Source organism: Neopsephotus bourkii, unplaced genomic scaffold, assembly GCF_033783945.1.
Source record: "Neopsephotus bourkii isolate Nb327-2 ecotype Australia unplaced genomic scaffold, CSIRO-AGI_Nbou_v1 NB_168, whole genome shotgun sequence".
NCBI lineage: Eukaryota > Metazoa > Chordata > Aves > Psittaciformes > Psittacidae > Neopsephotus > Neopsephotus bourkii.
Window position 1 is genome coordinate 4,308,925 of NW_026900684.1, and position 20,023 is coordinate 4,328,947.

General features: G+C 35.8%; 1 protein-coding gene across 7 annotated transcripts in view; it reads left to right on the forward strand.

The window, feature by feature from the left end:
- The window catches only part of FAT1 (FAT atypical cadherin 1), a 109,507-nt gene that overhangs the window by 48,561 nt on the left and 40,923 nt on the right, over positions 1-20,023 (forward strand). For 5 of the 7 annotated variants that reach the window (XR_009728153.1, XM_061371325.1, XM_061371333.1 and 2 more), the window contains exons 4-8: positions 9,266-9,327; positions 13,757-14,086; positions 14,645-14,855; positions 17,031-17,099; positions 19,076-19,215. Coding sequence is in view for 6 of the 7 variants with exons in the window: in XM_061371325.1 (XP_061227309.1) it covers positions 9,266-9,327; positions 13,757-14,086; positions 14,645-14,855; positions 17,031-17,099; positions 19,076-19,215 (812 nt within the window). In the remaining variant the exon portion in view is untranslated. The remainder of the gene's footprint in view (positions 1-9,265; positions 9,328-13,756; positions 14,087-14,644; positions 14,856-17,030; positions 17,100-19,075; positions 19,216-20,023) is intronic. The other 2 variants (XM_061371342.1, XM_061371370.1) reach the window with 1 other exon arrangement.

Consider the following 20,023-nt stretch of genomic DNA (forward strand, 5'->3'; position numbering starts at 1 on the left):
ACAGTTGTTCTTAACCAATGCTGTCAGTTATATGCCATAATTGCAACCAAACCACTGTTCTGTTCTTAAAAAATAGTAAAAACAGTTGAATTGTATAAGAGTAATTTTGACATCAAGACAATAGCCAACATGGAAATCTGCTCTCGTACTTCGCTTGGAAATCATGTATTCTTGACTTACAGTGATACCTTTTAAATCTCTGTTGTAAAGTTTAGGTTGTTTGCATACTGAGGTATAGTTGTAGCTCATGTAAACTTTGACTTTATGGTTGTTGCTGCTAAAAAATCTGTTTGTTGATGAATACATTCAGTTAATGCAAGAGGTTCAGAATTAAATTTTGCTTAGCTACGTTGCATTTCAGAGACAATAGCTACCAACTAAATAGCTTTACTGGCAGAGTAAATTCAAAACACTATATGCGTTCTTTCTTTGTGAATTTGTCAATCTTCTTTAATCCACGTGTGTTGCAACAGTTTTGCGGGAGATTAATCATGAAATTATAAAACTTTTTGTAGTAGAGAAAGTGACCTCAAAATTAACTTCAGTCATTCAATAATTGGTTTTAAATGCTTCTCTCAACTGATCGTGATTTTATTTAAAACATATTAACAACTCAGTGCTGGTTACTGTAATCTGGAAAATGCATTTTCTTTGTTCAAGGAAAAAAAAGGTAAGTTTAGAAAGGAGCATGATTTTTCTTCCTTTGTTCAGGCACTATAAGTGCAATAAGATTATGTCAGGTTTGAAAAGATCTTTCAAGATGGCGTAAGACTATGGCAGTAATTCTGTACTTAATTATTGAAGATGGTATGTCTCACAATGAGATAATAAAGCAAGTGATGAAGATCAGGTCACTTGAAAGAGTTAATTATCGAAGGCATTTGAACTTTGAATTGGTGTCACTTTAGTATACCAGATGGTGCTGAAGGCAAGAGTATTTTTGCAAGGTAAGCAAAAAAATAACAAAAGTTTGTAGTTCTGTGTTGATAGCAAGATCAAAGTTCATTTGATAGGACATTTATCATCACTTACTAGTTTCAGTAATCACACTTGGATTTTATTGTTTTATTTTCCATTCAAAATTCTTAACTATTTTTTAATTACGTATTAAATGCTATTTTTTTGTATTTTCCTCTTACACTGCTTATGACTTACAGTTCTGTTTTTTATCTTGTTACGTATGAGAGAAACAAACTACAAAAAGGATGCGCTTGACAATGAGAATGAACACATCCTAAATGCTTTGAAGCATTCAGAATGTAGGATTTCAGGCTTTGGTTTATTTTTCTAGTATAGCTGTTTAGGGATGTGTGATTATTTACATATTTATTTTCATTATTCCCCAAGTAGTTCTACTTGTAAAAGAATTATGGCAGAAGCAGTTATATCACTGTCTTAATAAATACAGGCTGAAAATAATGTACTACATGACTAATTAGAGTATTCAAAAGTACAATATTTACTTTTATATTTGAGCAGTTTTCATATAATTATGTGATCACTAAGCACAGATATCATATGTCATTTGAAATCTAGTTGAAATTGAAACTCTACAGTGTTTACTGGATTGGATAATTAGTTGTTTGTGTAAAGAGTTTTCCCTTCTTATACCATATATTAATAATCTTTGGTAGGTTGCTTGTGTTTGCTCCCTGCTCGTAATCACTAAAATGGTTAATGAGTACTCTGATAAGCAAATTCCAGGTCTTTGTAACTGTTAAAATAGTTCAGGGAAGTGACACTTAACTTCACATATGCACCTTGTACTTTCATTTTGTACTGGTAGGATTGAATAGTTAAATTGTCTGGTTACTGATTAACATGGTGATTCGTGGTGTGATATAGCAGGGTTAAGTAACTTACTTTTTAATCTTATCTACAAAGCTTACAGTCTGTTTTGGCAACAAGTAACAAACTCATAAACACTGATATTACCATATTTCAATAAATTCAGTACTTTTGATGTGCTGACACAAGCCTACCCCTATGGGCTAGACCAGTTATCCCTTGTTTGATGCAGTCCTGACCTGGGTGCAACTGAGATCTTGGTTATTACTTTACTTTTCATACCGTTCAAAGGGCAGGACATTTATTCACTGGGATAAATGTGCCAAAAATGTTTTTGTGAATGAAATCCAGAGGATGTGCATCAGCATTTGAATCAGGAATAAAGAAGTGTCTCTAATAAAAAGGTGGTCTGAAGAGCAAGTACAGTGTGCAGTTCTATAAAGCATTTTAGACCATTCAAGTTGGAGTTTACTTAGGTGCCTGTATGTTGTGGGAGTGTCCTGACTTTTGACTGAATTGCTGCAGATGGGAATTAAAGGGGAAAGGCATGAAAACTGTGAAAGACTGTACTAGTTGAGGGCAATCATGCAATACTTTACAGAAAAGGAGCGCTGATTTCAGTGCAGTGTACTGAAGTACGTCTCCCTTCACAATTTTTCTAAAACTATTTATAGAGTGTTTTAACTAATCTTTTTTTGTAAAATATCCTGATCAGAAAGTTCATATGTGAAGCAAAAACTACTCCTTTAGCCCCCAAAGGGGATTTAAACTGCCTAAAAAAGCCTGCTAAGCCACAGGCTGTAAGCTGTGTTAGGCAGAAGTGATCTTCTTTCTACCTAAACAGCTGTATAGCAAAAAAAGGTAAGATTCACAAGACCCAAGAGAACAAGCAAACAACATAACTCTTTAGCTAGTGGATGGAGTATTCAGCTAAGGGTGGAAAAAAGAACCTGGACTTTCAGTTTCTCTTGAAATGTGGTACCATTTTTGCAGTCTTTATTGAAACAATGGAAATTATTGCTTTTATTTTATTTGAACAGAAGAGGCAGTTGCAACAATTTAATGTGCTTGTAAAGCATCCTGCTAGTTTCTTCGGGGAGTATATGTTTATAATCATATCTTCAGCACTTCAAAATTACTGGTGACGGTTCTGTTGCTGGTTTTATTGAAAGCTATAGAAGTGCTTAGGACAAGTAAGAGTTTAGGAATGAAAAGCAAGTCAAATTGCTAAGGAACTACCTTTAGGACTTCATAAACCGAAGTTGTTGAGTTCCCTTATGATATACTTTCTCCAGTATGATAGCTGGTTAGGACTATGATCTTGTTTGGTTTTTAATTCAGCAGCCTGCCTCGTGGCGATATATTATGCCGGCACGCTATTTAGCTTATAATTGTCATCTATACATGACTGTAAGCCATAGAATTTATATTTTGTCAGCTGCAAAGCTGAAACCTGTTCTTAAATCCCCCTGCTATTACTTTTCATTGACCTGTTTTTAATAACCCGTTTGTTTCAGTTGTGAAGCCTTGGCTTGGCTTACAGAGAAGACAATATTTGACTATAGTCTTGCCAAAAAGCTTATCTGAGTATCCTTAGAAAGCAAACAAGGGCCTTTTCTGATGGTCATTGTTTGTGAAGTAAGTGAGGTGTAAATCATAGTTAACTTGAAATGAATTGAAAGATGACTAAAAAAAATAGTCATCTTCCTGTGGTGGTGATGAAACAATCATGGATTACTGTGCTTATCAGTCATTTTATCCTTATTTTGGAGATACTGGAAGCAGTTTAAAACAATGAGATCTTCCCAACAGTAGACTTGACACTCTGTTAGGGATGTCTAAGACATGGCTTGCTCACAGGAAGTACTTTCTTGAGCAGGGAACTGCTAATTCTAGTGGACTTAGTCTCCGACAAAAGCTATATTCCTCTGTCTAGAGGGAAAGCTGTCTTGAACTGGATATAATACACTATTTCTTAAGTGAGGACGATTAGTAGGAAATCCTGCCTTGCGGCACGACAGCATTTTTATCACTTGAAGAGACATAATTGGTCTTCAACTAACAGGATGTGAGTGGTAATTTGCCCTGTGCTTTAGGGTCATGTTATGCAATTGTCAAACTAGATTATTACAGTCACATGTGAATTTAAAATCCATAGGTCCTTCAACTCTTACACTGATTCATATATTAAGACCTTGTAAATAAAATACCAAGATAATTATTTCTGACATTCATTAGACATTTTTTTTGAGGTTGAAGTGGGTGAAATGAGAGCCTAAATAGTAACACATTGTAAGCAAACTGATTAAAGCTTTAAACTGATTGAGTTGCACTAATGCCATCCAGAGAAAACATTTCTGCTGACTGGTTATGGTTTGTGTTCAACATAGAAGATGATAATCTTATCAACAAAATGTGACCTCGCTTATATTTAGTTCCAATGTCTTTTATCTTTTGAACTTGGTGATAAAAAATGTTGTAGCTGCTTTCCGTATTTCCTTCAATGCCAGTGCACTCACTGAACAGAGGAACTTTCTTTTCATACACTACAATACTCACTGGAGGCAGCTTAGTAGACTTGGCATCTGTTTTAGTTTCCCAGATCACAGTGGGTTAAGCCCTGGCTAACAGCCAGACTCCTGTCCAGCTCCAGAACCTTCATCATCTCAAGCTGAATGTGCAGTTGGAAAGTCTGTGTACAGTTTTGAAAACGTAAATGTTTGTAGGTATGCTTGTATTAGGGAATGCGTGATGTATACACAGTACAACAAAAAATTTGAGCCTTCCTCCTCCCCTTGCAAAGACCACTTTTTCTGATGCTACTTCTTTCATCGCTGAGATCATCCATGCCATAAAGATAGCTAATAGCTGGAATTAATATTAACATTCATAACACGGTGCTTACCTGGGTGGGGAGGGAGGGGTTTAAGAGGTGGCATTGTGTGGAAGTTGTGGTTGATGTGCTGTTTTTCAGATGCAGATGTAACATGACATAACTGGGCACTGAGATGAAAGCTTATATGGGATAAGAGAAATCCCTGCTAATGTCAGCTCCTTTGTGCTATTTTGTATTCCAAGTGTAGCAGTTTGAATTTATATTTATGTAATTGAATCCTGTAGTGGCATTTTTGTCTGTTTGTTTTAATACTGCTTAAAATAGAAATCTAAAGTAAATTTTGTTTGAATACAGTTTGATTTTTTTCAGTAGACCTCAAATAGGCAGCAGATATAACTGGAATGTAAACTCAGAAGGGGAAGGAAGAGAGAATACAATTGTATTTGTTACCTGATGAGTTTGGTTTGTTATGGATGTTTACAGTTAGTTTCACCTCATTATAGTACCTCTACAGCTAGTGAGGCAGAACAGCAGTGGTTTATCCAGGCTCTTTAAATTGCTAAGCTGCTGCTATGAAAATGTTTCTGCTGAGGTGAGTTTTGAAACATTACTGAATAGAAAAATTGCACCAATTCACTAGAGATACTATTTGCTCATCATTATCTTAGAAATGCTTGTTATAAACTCTTGTTTTCCTGAGGGTGCTTGACCCATCTTGCCATAGTGTGCATTGATTTCCAGGTGGAATAATAGTGGTGTGAATTACTGGAGTTCATTGTTCCTGTTGGTCTTGTGGAGAGGGAGGAAAGGGAGCGGGGTAAGAGGGGGCATAAGGAAAATATGACTGCAAAATGATGCTCTGTATGTGTTTTGTTTCAAAACTGAATGCTTTGTCACAGAGGCTGGTTGTTTCTCACACAGGCCGTCATTTTTCTCATTCAGCAGTGAACAGATTCTCCCCAGTTCACAATAAGATTATCAGAACTGATTATGTTACAGACTTCTTCAGAGATTAATTGAAATTATCTTTTACTTGTTACTTCTGTGGGGATGTGGTGTATGGAAAGGTGTGGCTATTCATTTATTTGTGTAGAGGGAGGGGCACAGCAAGGACATCTCTAAACTGTTACAGAAAAGAGTGGAGTTCAATCTAAGAAATTGAAGAACTTTTGTTTTCAGTAGAAAGAGTAGTGGTGGCTCTTGTTAATGGGAGCTAACTTATATTAGGTCAAAAGATTCTCTGCAACCCTTTTAATGGGCAGTCACAAAGACCATGCTGCATAGGAGCACTAGACCTTATTACCATGGCCTTAATTCAGGAAAGCTCTTTAACAACTGATGAAATCTTAGTGCAGCATTAAACATCTTACAACATAGGAAAAACTTGGAAAAAATTGAAAATCTTAGTGACTGCCATAATCAAACCTTTTACAGTCAAGCTGTAGTGAAACATTTCATTGAAGCTAAATTTTCACTTAGTAAAGTGGCTAGCAGTAAAGGGTTAAATAAAAAGAATGCCATGCATGTGTATGTGATTCTAAATCTAGAAGTGTTACATTTCCTTTGTTGGCATTAGTTTCTGCTGAATATACAGGATATATATGGTGAAGACTAAACCCTTCTGTTATTGATCTGAAGTGTTTTAACAGTGTGGTGTGCTTTCTTGAAAAGTCTGGAAGTTTTAACAGATCAGAGCATATATATCTGTCTTTGTTCTTACTGGGCGTTCTTGTGCCTACCCATTTTAGCTGTATTGACTGGCTTCATAAACAAGAAAATATGTCTGGAATTAAATTTCCATTAATAAATTGTAATATGTCGAGTAGCGGGTACAGGATAGAATAATGTCTGGAGTGCTTGCTGCAAAAGCATTTTTTTGCTTGTTTCTTTTCCCAAAGTATTAGTTGGCATTTATCAGTGGTGGTTCCAGTCCTTAATGGCTTTTAATCAGGGAAAAAGTGGATAGGAAACTCAAAAGGTGTTGTCTTCCTGCTCTCATGTGTTAGCAATTCTTTACTTGCTTCTGCTGTGAGAGATGGACTCTAATATTGTCAGACATAGTGTATAGACTGAATATTGGATATTCATAGAAATGCAAGCATAATGAGATATTTCTGCTGGAATTACTTTATTATTCTTGTGCCTTTTGAGACCTTTCTCATCCTCAACCCACCTATTCAGTAGCCAGCTCCTTTAGTGGCTATGCTGAAATTTACCCTTTTTCCTTGCAACTGTGATGATTCTCAGGTTTAATGCTTCGTGGGAGGGCTTGTACTGGTTTTCTCCAGAGCTTCTCAATAGAAAACTGAGGAGAGCTTGTGTTTCTTGAAGTCACCTACAAGTCCCTTTGCTTGAGAGAAGCAGACGAGATACCGTCTCTGCCATTTGTTCACTTCCAGTGAAGAGTTCCGTGCTTTTTCCCATAGAGCCTGTGAAAAGAAAAGGTACCTCAGCCAGGAAATCAGGAGAAAGCTTTGCTTAGAATATGTGACAATAAATATTTTCAGTTGTCATTGTTCACAGCTGTCTAATCTCTGTAGGAAGTTATTACCTCAAGGAGTTTACTTCAGAGTTGCAGAATCATTATTTTTTTTTATATTTTTCCTTGTCTCCACTCTCCCCTCCCTTCCTAAATTGACAGTACTAATGAAACAGTTTTGCCTTGTTTGTTTGGCTGGGGTTTTTTTTTAATTTTCATTCTCATTTTCTTTGTAATTAGGGACAATTGCTTTATAATACCAAAAGTTGTATCTTAACAATAACATACGTATTTTCTATATCCTGTGAAAGCATAAAAAGATAAAGTAGGAGAAGATAATAGGTCTTTATGTCTAGAATAGCAGGTATATAATGGATTTGATACAATGGCAAACCAAACTGCTGGAAGAACAAGGGCAGATTTTACCATAATTGCACAGCCATTATTTGCACTATTTCTTGAATAATAGTTGTTTGAACGTTTGACAGCTGTAATATTGCCTTATATAGGTTTTATTCATACTATTTAGTACAGGCTGTTGTTTTATGCAGACTACAACTGTATTTTGACAGGAACACTGAGTAGCTATGCATTGGTGGTATACAATACTGCTTCCATTGGCCTTTCTCTTTTAGGTGAAATTAAAAATCTTTATTGCTCTTATACACTCTGTTTTTTATCAGCTGTGAGACAAAATTGAAGGCTTTTTTACTAAAGCAGATCAACCTTGAAAATTTTAAGAGTGGATTATAATTTTACTTAATAAGAGGTCTTATTATTAAAGCTTAAAGTATAGTTAGAAACAGGAACATGAAGTATGTAGCCTTGTTTTCATCTCTAATTTGGCCTTAATTGGGTAATTGCTTGCCTGTTTTTCAGTTTGACAATTAAGGATTGAGATAGCACTGCTTTCTTGTCACCGTAAAAATCTGGAATAGTTGGATAAAAGGTCTCATGACATTACATCATCTTCTGTATCTTATATATACTGAATTCTTGAGAATATGGGATGCTTTGGCCAGTAGTGGCTTAAGCTGCATGTATCCAAATCTCGTTTGCTCCATGACAAGCCACGTTAGATCTATCAGGATTTACCTAGCACAGGCTCAATCTAATGTGAACACCACAGTAGTGTTTGTGGGGCCAGCTTGTATCTGCAAACAAGTTAATGGCTTTTGTGCAGCAAAGAAACTTGAGTTATCTCTTGTGTCTGCATCCATGGCACAGTTAAGCCATATCATAGCCAGCCATTCAACTGTAATTGAGTTGATTTATTTTTCATCAAATGAATAGTTAAAATTTTGAACCTACTGTTAGGGAGAATTAATTCAAATAACATCCTTTTGTATTTATATTCCAGTGTCATTTTGTCACTTCATAATCCTTGAATTTCTTCATTTAAAGCAAAAGTCATCGCACCTTCCCAATCTTGCATCAAAGGTGTATCAGACTCTTGCAACAAAATCTGACATCATGCATTAAGAACTTGTCTGCTGTTGCCAACAGCAACTGACTCCTTGTGATAGAATCATAGAATAGTTAGGGTTGGAAAGGACCTTAAGATCATCTATTTCCAACCCTGATGCCATGGCCAGGGAAACCTCACACTAAACCACACTGTCCAACCTAGCCTTGAGCACTGCCAGGGATACGGCATTCACAACTTTGCCAAATCAAGCCAACAAACACAAATGTCTTTGGTTACCACCACTGATGCATCTCTTCACATCATCCTTTTTCTGTTCTTGTTGCTAAAAATACAAATAGATATTTCTCCTGAAGAGGTTGGTAATTATTCCTGTAGTGTCTGTGAGCACCCTCTGAATAAGGAGTATGAACACCCGCTGAAAACAAGTCTTCTGAGAGAATTACATACATTATCCCTGTTAGAAGCATGACATGCACAGATGTGTTGAATATTGAACTGCATCTGTCTTAAGGGTTGCAACTGTTTAGCTTTCAGATTGCAAAGAATATTTTCATGGTTCTTAAGCAAACCTCTCACCCCCCGTCCCTTAATGAAAGCGTAACTTCTGCAAAAATAGAAGAGACCACCTAAGAAGAAATTGTGATTTTGTATATCAGTAACTACTGGTTTAACCTAACCTTCATTCACATTATTTTCTTGAAGGATCTGATTAATTATTCTTTTATATTTACAGGTCTAATTACAACTACATCTAGAAAACTAGATCGAGAGCAGCAGGGAGAACACATATTGGAGGTAAATAATTTTTTTAATTCTCTGAAAAATAGTGGCTGTAAGTTCATTGTTCTTTCACAAAGGGTTAAGTTTACCATACTTGATCACTATATGAGGAATTTAGAGAACTGAATTTCGGAAGTAGTTTTCTTCTATGTTCATTATATTGCAACATGGAAGATGTATTGCAGTACCTAGCTTATAAAAACAGTGTGTTGGAACTTTTTTGTAAGAAGAATTAAGATACAGATAGAAGGCAATTTTTTGTTTTTATATCTGTAAACCAGGTTTTTCTTTTAAGTAGTACAAAGGTGTGATTGTTATAAGGAGCATGATTCCCTTTTTTTTAATTTTACTTTATTTTCCTGTGTAATTATTGGAATGGCCATTTCAGCCTGCCTTTTGCTGAAGATAGACCTCTGAAAAAGAACTGCAGAATCTTTTTTTTTTTTTTAACATTGAGAATGCTAACAGATTGTATTGAGTCATGAAATATGCATTATAGAGTCCAGAGTCCAAGAGCATGAAATTCATGGTGTAATTCTTTGTTTTTAGTTACATTTAATTGACCATCTGGAATTTATGTAATAGAAATTCTCTGTCAAACATGAAAGAAAAACATGTAGACAACTGTGTCGTTAACAAGTGCTGTCATGCAATGTGACAGTATTGTACTTCACCCACTGTTACAAATATTGTAGTAAGTATTATTTAAGTATCCAAGACTTAATGTTCACGGTGATACTTACATGCTAAGATTTATCTGGAATCTTTATTTTGCCTCTCCTCCTGGATGATAGATAAAAGACTGCAATGTGAGTCAGCAAAACTAAGTATAGCTACAGAAGCAAGTCTGGACTTCCTCAATACTTGAGAAATCTGTAGAAGAGTTTTCTAGTAGGACTGTGAATGTATTCCTTGATAGTGCAAAGGATACCTCTGCAGAACTCCAATGTAAATGCAGTCTTCTTGGCCTTTTTCTATCCCTTTGGTGCATTGCAAGCTGGATTAATGCAGCTGTTAGACAAAATTTTTATCATTATTTTTATTTCTGTATCAGGTCTGGAAAGAACTCTTTGCACCTAAGTAGCAATTGGATGCAATTTCCTCTGCAGTTTGTTTCTAGTAGTAGTAGTAGCAGAAAATCAGTGGGAAATCCGATTTAGTATTAGACATGTTATTCCTGGAAACTGAAAGTCATTATATTATTCTCTTTTTATATTGCATCCTTAAATCTGCTTTTGTCAATTTCCCAACGCACTTCATGTCATTTGTATCTTATTTCTTGACCACTGCGATGTATATTGGTTGTAAAATGAGTATCTCATGACTTTTACTCCTATGCATATTGTGCTGGCTTTTGTGTTAGATTTATATAGTAAATAAAATGAGCTGTAGATAGTTCTCTGACCCTGAAGCCACCTGGCACAGTACGGCTTTGATTGTTTTTGCCTTATCCCTGGAACAGGATGGCCATGTCCAAGTTGCTGGTTGAGAATGGTGCCATAATTGCATGAATTCTCAGACTGCAGCTAGGCAATGGATGGGAGTGTGCTATTTGTTCTGGGCCAAATTTTATGCCAGAGATCATACTAGTAGTGTAATGTTACGGGCAGTTGTCTGCTAGCAGTCATACCTGGTAATTTAACCGTAGGTTATATCAAGATAACATGTACAGAACTCAAAAGTTTCTTTTAATATGTTATCACACAATGGTGCAAAAAAACCTGGTTTCAGCATTCTCTATGAAGGTAGCAGATTACGCTGATTGCTTGTTAGTTTGTAATATGGTTATGGCCTGCTGGTATCCTTTTTAATTCTTCATTCTTCCTTCATTTTGAATCCCAGATGGTTATTAAAGTTTTGAATAAAAGTCTACTAAGTAACAACAGAAGAACTCTTAAATACAGAGCAATACTGACAGACAGCATGGCCCAAAGTAGCCATTTTCTCATTTGTTAGTTTTATGTTGAGAGCTTTGAAAATAAAAACCTAGAAATGCACAGGATGGTAGGATTATGAGCCAAGTGCTGAGCATCTGGCTAATTAATTGAGCACTGAAATGTTGATCAGATGGGTTGGTGGGTTTATTCTTTGTTTGCTATTAAATTTGATCCTTGATTGCACTCCTGCTTACATAATAGTGATTAATGTGCCCCATTCTTTTATTCCCAACTTGTAATTATTTTCTGAGTGCCAGTTGGCGCTTCTTAAATGCAGTTATTTTAGGTTTGCTTCATGTTATTTTCTTGTTTTCGCGTAGTCTGTTATGTCAGTGATGCCTTAAAAGGTGATGTTATGTTCAAATCAAACTAGATTTTCCTCAAGTTTGCCTTTTTTTTTTTTTTCTACTCAGGGCAATGCTGATTTTATGTTAACAGACAAGTTATTCTGTATTGTTTGGAATTTCCTCTTTTGGGTTGTGTTTTGTGGTTTTGGGGTGGTCTGGGTTTTTTTTGCAATTGAAAAATGGAGACATTCCATTACAAGTACTAAAGAAAACGTATTCATACATGTGGAAATCCTGCCATTTCATGTTCATTTCATGTGTTTTGTTGTGGTTAATCACTCACACTTTTTCTTCATACTTTCAAGTAATAGCATGTTTCATTTGTATTTAGATTGGAAAGAAGAAAAAAAGCTGTTCATCTTCTCATTCGTGTCAATGTAGATTATTTTTTTAAGCAAGGATTCTAGCCTTCCATGAGTATTCATTTCATTATTTTGTATCCATGTTATCCTTGAATCCTTTTGTTTTTTGATAATCAGATCTCACAGGGTATTCTAAGAACTAGTGAAGGAATTCACCGTCCATATTCTTGAAGAAAAACACGTGTTCCCCCCAGACTGGGGTGGGCTTGTTGGAACTGAGATATCCTGTATCTCAGTGCATAGGGTCTTTTTGTTTGGGTTAAGGGGGGGTTGATTTTCTTTAGCACAATCTGCAGCACTGATCTTAGAGTCATAGAACCATTCAGGTTGGAAAAGACATTTAAGATCATCGAGTCCAACCATGTATCTTCCTTATGTTTTCCCACTGTTATTGTAGCAACTGAGCTCTCTGCAAAGCTCCCTCACAATAAAGACTTGTATCTTCCTTGCAAACGCAAAACAAGAATGAAACTACAGTGTGCAACATACCTTTCCCATAGAATTTGTTAGAAATATTTGGTGTTTGATATTTTTTTTTTAATATTTAATTTTTCATTCCTCACTTTGACAAGTACCTGGAAGAATTAGATGAGCATATCTCAGTTTGTCAGTTTCCTGTAATCACAGCAGAGCTGGCATAGGTGATCCTGAGACATCCCTGTGTATTTCTGTTTAATAATAAGGAAGTACATAAAGTCAGTGAAAATTATTTTAATGGGAGCAGGGGGAAGAGAGAGAGGAAAAGGAAGTGAAGAGCAATACTGTTACTAGTGAATAATTGGCATTTATATGGGTGCTGGGGTGCAGCCAGAAAATGATAGGCCTGATTCTGTAACTTGAGCTCTTGCAGGAAGCAGGAACATAAACCTCCTATCTTTTTCTTCTTTGAAATAGATGCTAAAGTAATATACATATGCTCATATTTAACTCCTTGTTAACCAATAAAGGATCATGTAGGTAAGAGTTAATGTTTAAAGGTAAGAGTCCCATAAATGAACTGTTTTCCATCAGTTTGATCCTTTTTCATTACCTAAGGATTTTGTTCTCTGTTTTCTGACTTCAAATTAACATAACTTATTATATTCATGTTCACTTCTCGTGCCAATACATTAGATCAGACCTAGAGTAAATATTGTAAAATATTTTACACAAATTTCCTGGCTTTTTAGCAGAAATTTTTACTATTGTTATTTTTGCTATTGCTGGAAGAGCAGACTTGGTTTCATTTCCCATTTCATTTAGGCCATGGAAATAGATTGTTGTGTGTCTTCCTTGAAAAGCAATTTCTTAAGTTTTTTTCAAACAAGGTAGTGATTTTATGTCTTAAAACATGGGGGATTTTTAGTGCCTAGTCCTGTCAAATTCTGAAACTTATATTCATATGAATGGCATCTTTTGAAGAGTAAAATAAAATTATTAAATTGAAAAGTGGCAAAGAAACACTGCTGAAAGTGTAATATCTTTATGTAGTGCATCTGTTATCAGAGATACTCATGTGCTGTTCCTGTACTTGTTAATATTTCAGTTACAGTGCTGCAAAATACAGAAATAGATTTCATATGTATCTATCTTTTCCTACATCCATCAAGCAGCAAAATATTAAGATAGTAGTTGAATAAGCTTTTGTACTGCCTTATGTAAATGTTGACCAAATAGCTTTACACACTGGTCTTTAACTGATAGTAAGGTATTACTTCACAGTTGTAGGCAGTTTTAAGAAAATCTCATTTAAAAAGAGCATTGTTGGAAGTATTGTGTTTGAATTGAGTGCTAACCATATCCTTTTTAATAAAAACAGGTAACGGTAACAGACAATGGTATTCCTGCAAAATCAACAATTGCACGGGTGATTGTGAAAGTCTTAGATGAGAATGACAATAAGCCTCAGTTCTTGCAAAAGTTCTACAAAATCCGTCTTCCAGAGCGTGGTAAGCCAGAACGAGAGAGAACTGCTAGGAGAGAGCCAATCTATCGAGTTATTGCTGCAGATAAAGATGAAGGCCCCAATGCAGAGATCTCATACAGCATAGAAGACGGTGATGAACATGGCAAATTCTTTATTGAACCAAAAACTGGTGTGGTTTCCTCAAAGAAATTTTCTGCAGCAAGGGACTATGATATTCTTTCAGTGAGTCGAAATTTTATATATTATGAATAAGTGGAGTGTTCTTTTATCTGTATCTTCATAGCTTCTTATTCAGTAGCTGGCAGATGAGTGACTGCAATATCTGAAGGAAGAAATTTCAACAAATCCAGAGGTATTGTTTTGTGGGTTGTTTGGGTTTGGTTTTGTTATTTTTTGTTTTTTGGGTTTTTTTGGTTTGTTTTTTTTTTTTGTTAAAGGATGATTTCAGGTGTTCGTATTGAGTCAAGAAGCTGGTGTTCTTTTCCAGAACTTGACAGATAATGAACATGATGAGGGAATGTAAGCATTCAGTTTCACTCTCAGGAAGAAAGTTAAATAAAAGTGAATTTATGGTAACAGTTTGTGCTGCTGTCAGGTGCTGCATACTTTTTCTCCATTTGCTGCTCTGATAATGAAGGGCAAGTGGCACTTTGAGAGACACTTAACCTTTTCGAGCATATCTCACACAAGCAAACATGCTTGGAGCTTCTTACTACTTTTCCATTTATGCAACATAGTGATTTATGCTATCCTGTAGCCTAAAAGATGTGTCTGTTTCAGATTAAAGCTGTAGATAATGGTCGCCCACAAAAATCATCAACTACACGGCTTCACATAGAGTGGATTCCAAAGCCCATCCCACCTACAGAGCCCATTTACTTTGAGGAAGCATATTTTTCTTTTACGGTGATGGAAAGTGACCCAGTTGCTCACATGATTGGTGTAATAGCTGTTGAACCTCTTGGAACACCACTTTGGTTTGACATAACGGGTAAGGATGCTTTAAGGGCTTTTATTATTAGAAACAAACACATGGGGTCTGAGATACTGGAGGGCTCGTAGCAGCTTAGTTTCCTGATCTCTCTTCTAAATAACTCAAGGTGTTGGCATTCTTCAGCTGTAGATTCGTACTTTGCCTCTTATTTCATAATAAATCAAAATAACTTCAGTTTTTGTCAATGCCACTGTGTATCAAAGATTAAAATTACATTGCAAAATATCTGCTGTGTTGCAGTTTTGGAAATGACTTAGGAATATTGTGTCAGTGAAATTAAAACTAATCAAATCAAGCTCATAGACTGTAGGACGGCAAAAGAAATAAAATACCTGCTTTCTGCAAATCAGGATAGTACATCTAAAGTGAGATTATACTGTTCATATTGATTTCTTATCCTGTGGGCTGTTTCTCAGTTTACTGTTGCTTGATTCAGTACTAAAAGGAAGGCTTGCAATGTTCCTAACCCCAGCAGACTTCTGCATGTACATGTTCTTACTACTATACCATAGCTTAGCCTCTACCATTGCAAGGGGCATTCTAATCAGTAACATGACTACTTTCATGCTGTGGTGACTTTTAAATTTTAGACTTATTCACTAGGCCTGTGAGTACCAAGAGTATGCAGTGTTCACTGTATAACTGATACTAAAATCAAATTGTGCCATGTGTTTATGTGCTTCAGAATCCAGAAGAATGGCACAGCCTTGTTTCAGAAGAGGTGTCTTACAGTGAACTGTATCTGATCTTAAAACCTATTACACTGGGATTTTTCCACCATGTTCACATGAGGGAGAAGGATCTTTTTCACCTTGGTTACTACTGAAAATTTTAGCTATGGTTATGGTGTTATTGGGGAGAGCATTTTTTGAATTATTTCTTAAGAATTTAATTAAAGGTTGGTTTTGCTGGTGTGTATTTCCTAAGGAATGCTGAGAACAGCAACAGTTAAAAACAAAGTTTGCAAAACTGGTACATGTGCCAGGAATATACGAATGGCAATACTTGAGGGTGTTCTCAGAAAACTTCAAAGCACATGAGAACAGACACAACTCTTTCCTCCATTCACGCTTCATGCATGAGCAACATGTGATGACATCAATAATCACTGCTAATATATTAAATTTTTACATAGGGGTTTGATTGGACTTTTTTAGATTATTCTAATGTATCCTAGAAAAAAAAAAGTTCCTGTCCAAATAGATCATTGTTGGAAAAAAATGTTTGCATTTAGACAAACCAGGGGGTTAGATACCTGTACAACTGTGTAGAGATGAAGTGAAGAGTTCAGGATGCCTTCTTCCACTTGCATAGGGGAAAAGCTCTCTGCATTAGAGGTATTTTGGAACTGAGGCTGCTCTTTTACTGTTCTCCTGAGCACACACATACATAGATACGGGAGTAGAAAAGCAGAAAATATAAAAGTGATTTAAGTGAGCAGGAGCAAGGAGAAGGTTCCATGTGCTCCAAGTCAAGCAGGGTTATCCAGTCAACAGCAAACAAAACATCTGTAGACCAGAAAGGAAAGGAATCCTGTAGACTATTAAAGGAAAGGTTAGGGAAGGGATATTGTCAGAAAAAGGTGAGTGGTTCATGGAGATGACAGTAGATAGAAGAGGGGCCTCAAAGGTCTTGCAAATTTCCACAGAGTACAGCAAATGGCATTTCCTGGGGTCTTGTATTAGAAAAATGTGTTAATTCGATTGGGGAAGTACTTTTCTATTGTCTTTTAGTTGTATTCAGTTGTTGTGCACTCTGAACAGTGTGTACATCTGAACAGAATTCTGATGATAGTATGATTTTGATTTGCTCCTTCTAAGCATGCAACGCAATTTGGACATTTAGAGAATTTTTATTGTATGCTTAGCACAGAAAATAGGTGACATTTTCTGCTATTTTTGAAAAGAAACATACAGAAAGCTCTCTAAGGGGAAAGAGCAGAACTTGTCCATGCGCTGTAAAATAAACCATTTTATTTTGACTGCTTTCTTAGTAAAACTGTTTCAGAAAGTTTGATATGTGATCATGTTGTGAAGTTATTGGCTACTCTTACAGGCAGTCTCTTTACTGCCCTCTTTTACTGTTTCTAATAGCATGAATTAATTTGATTGACAGCTTTCCTTTGTGTTCTGTGCTTGCTTTCCATGCTTTCTTTCTTTTTGGCTGAGCCAGGAGACAAGCTTGCTAGTGAAGTATTTTACATCTTTCAGATGGCTTGTGACCTGAACTGTACAGCAGAAGGTATCTGCTGAGATCACATAATTTATTACCAGATTATGAGATCTGAAATGAAAGCGTACATTTATAAAATATTTCTTTTATTAACCCTTCGGAAATCAAAGTGCTCACGGTTGCATTTGTGACAGGTTCGTTTTTGTTTTGTTTTGTCATCATTACATTTATACAGCATCAATTCAGAGCATCCAGTTTTGGCTTTGGCCAAAACTGGTGCTGTTACACTTTCAGTGTACCAGATGCAGAAGCTTGGGTTGAATTCTGCTTCAACGGATTACCAGATATCAACACTACTACAAAAATTAGGCAAGATCTGTGTGATCTCCTTGATAAGGAACAAAACAAACAAACAAAAAAGTTGGTTATAGAGCTTGTCTTTGTATCAGGGAAACTGAATGAACAGTTTCATATTCATTCATCCTGCTCTTCCCTTAAAATGGAGATGACTTCATTGAGACGTGGGTAAATGGTATTACATGCCAGCTATAACAGAAAAGTTAAGAGACTCGCTTTCTGAAGTTGACGTCTTGCACAAGGCCCTTAAAAGAACTGCATATACACCTGTTACAAAAATGAAAAATAAATTTTAAAAAGCTGCTGCCTTTTATGTTGTCCAGCTCATATCCGTTTGTGTGACTTGGAAGCTACTGATGGGCCAGTTAGAGGAGCTGGCTTTCAGTGAAACTAGAAAGATTGCATTATCCTTAAATCCATTGAAGCAGAATCCAGCCCATCTTTCCTAAACTGATATGTCTGTCATGCAATGGAACCTTCTAAAGGTGAATTCCTTTTTACATGCGAATGGGGGCCCATTTCAGTATTTGCTGTTCTTTCTTGAATTAAGTATAAATTTTCAACCTTTGGAACTTTACCCTCTCACTTCTAGTCTTGGCTTTTCGCAAAAAGCATTTAGTGGTTTACAAAGCATAACATGTAAAAACTCTTAAAAAAATAAGAAGGCACTTGGATATCTGAACACTGTCCTTGTAAAATATAATTAGAAAAACACATGCACATAATTAGGAGAAATTGGTTTGCTGTATCTAGCACTAGATTGACCAAATAAAAATTGATTTCTCTATTTCAGGCAGATTATTGAGAGGTCTAAAGTAATTGTAGTTAAATGGCAGTATTTATCATTGCTAACAATATTTGGACTTAATGGACATTGTATTCTCATGACAGTCTGCTTGCGGTGGCATGATGATGATCAATTAAATGTTTAAACACTAAAGTGTACCTGTTGATCTATACACTTATTTAACTATTTAAAATGCTAATTTAAAAGTTTCACAAGGGGGGTTAAGATAATTTGCTTCAGAGAAGGAGCTTGTCCACATCTAAACACTGGACATTTAAAATTTAGCACTTGTCTGTGTCCTGCTTATCTCAGTAGGAGTAAGATAGTGAGTTCTTTAGCTACTTGGCATTAAGATGAGAATCCTTTGGAAGTACTGTAGCTTTTTTAATCTTATTCATAGTCATATACAAGTATAGTAATTTGCTCTTATCCAAAAGACACAAATTTGACTCTGTAATGATTTGGGATTTCATTTAATTTGTTCCAAAGTAGGTTTTCCCCTAATTAGCCTGGCAGTCTGCTAGAAAGAAGCTATCACATTTCACACAGTAATTCTCAGTTTCCTGCTATTTGAAATATTTAAATTCTGGTTAAAAAAAAAAAAAATCAAAAAAAAAAAAACACTGGAGAATCTTGCTAAGAATCCACCTGCTAACTTTCCATGAGCCAGACAAATCAGCTTTGTCCAAAACTATGCAGTTTTAAATATCTTTAAATAAGTAGCAGCATATCACATTATCAGAAAAATAAATTAAAAAATGGTTTAAAATAAGTGTGTATATATATGTGTGTATAGCTCCACCTTCATTAAGCATCTGAAGACAGACCATGTTCATACATGAAAACAATGAAACAGTGCTGTGTTTTATGAACTTCTTCCTCTCCCAATTTCCTGAACAAGGTGGCAACTATGACAGTCGATTTGATGTGGACAAGGGTACTGGAACTATCATTGTCGCTAGACCTCTTGATGCAGAACAGAAGTCAAATTACAACTTGACAGTAGAGGCAACAGATGGAACGAGATCTATCAGCACTCAGGTAATGTACTTTCTAATGAAGCACATATAGAAGAAGAAATTTGTAGCTGGGGGGTAGGGAGGTTATTGCATTTTCTACCTTTTTTTTCCTCCTGGACAATGAATTTGTTTTTATATAGGTTTGTGACTCTGAAAGAAAAGTGGATTCTTATATTCTTGGAGACATGTTTGGCAGTCCAGGTGGAAGGTTATGAGTTGCTATGCTGTAGTCTGAATCAGAAGCTTTTAAGTTGTATCATGTTCCTACATGAGCTAAATAAATTAAAACTTAAATGAAATCCTTCCTTACATGATTTATTCACAAGAAAAGGATTAATACTTCTTATCTGAATTACTTCTCTTTATCCAGCTCCCCCAGAATCACCAAATAATATGGTTACTTCACTTGAAATTTGAAAACAACCATTTTAAGGTTGCTTGGTTCTCTCAACCCAGGATCTGTGGATGACAGTTATTGTAATGTACAAGTACCGTTTTATGAAACTGAGCTGTTCCTTCTGTATAGTGTACATATAGAAACAAGGTTTAGATGATACCATCTCTGTGTATATTTCTGAGTACTTTCTTGTAGCTTCATTGAAGTTAGAGACTGCTAAAAACTGTCCAGATAGCAGCAATCTTAGGCAAACCAAATCTTTTCAAATTACCTCTTCACTAAGTTTTAATAGTGGTGGCAGTTATTTGCAGTTGAACTAGTAAGTTCACTTTAAGGCAGAAGCCTTTTGTGACACTACTGGAAATAACTTGTAGTAAAGTAGGTTATGATGTGTATTTTTGCTGTTTTTTCTCATCTGGTTTCTTTTCCCCAC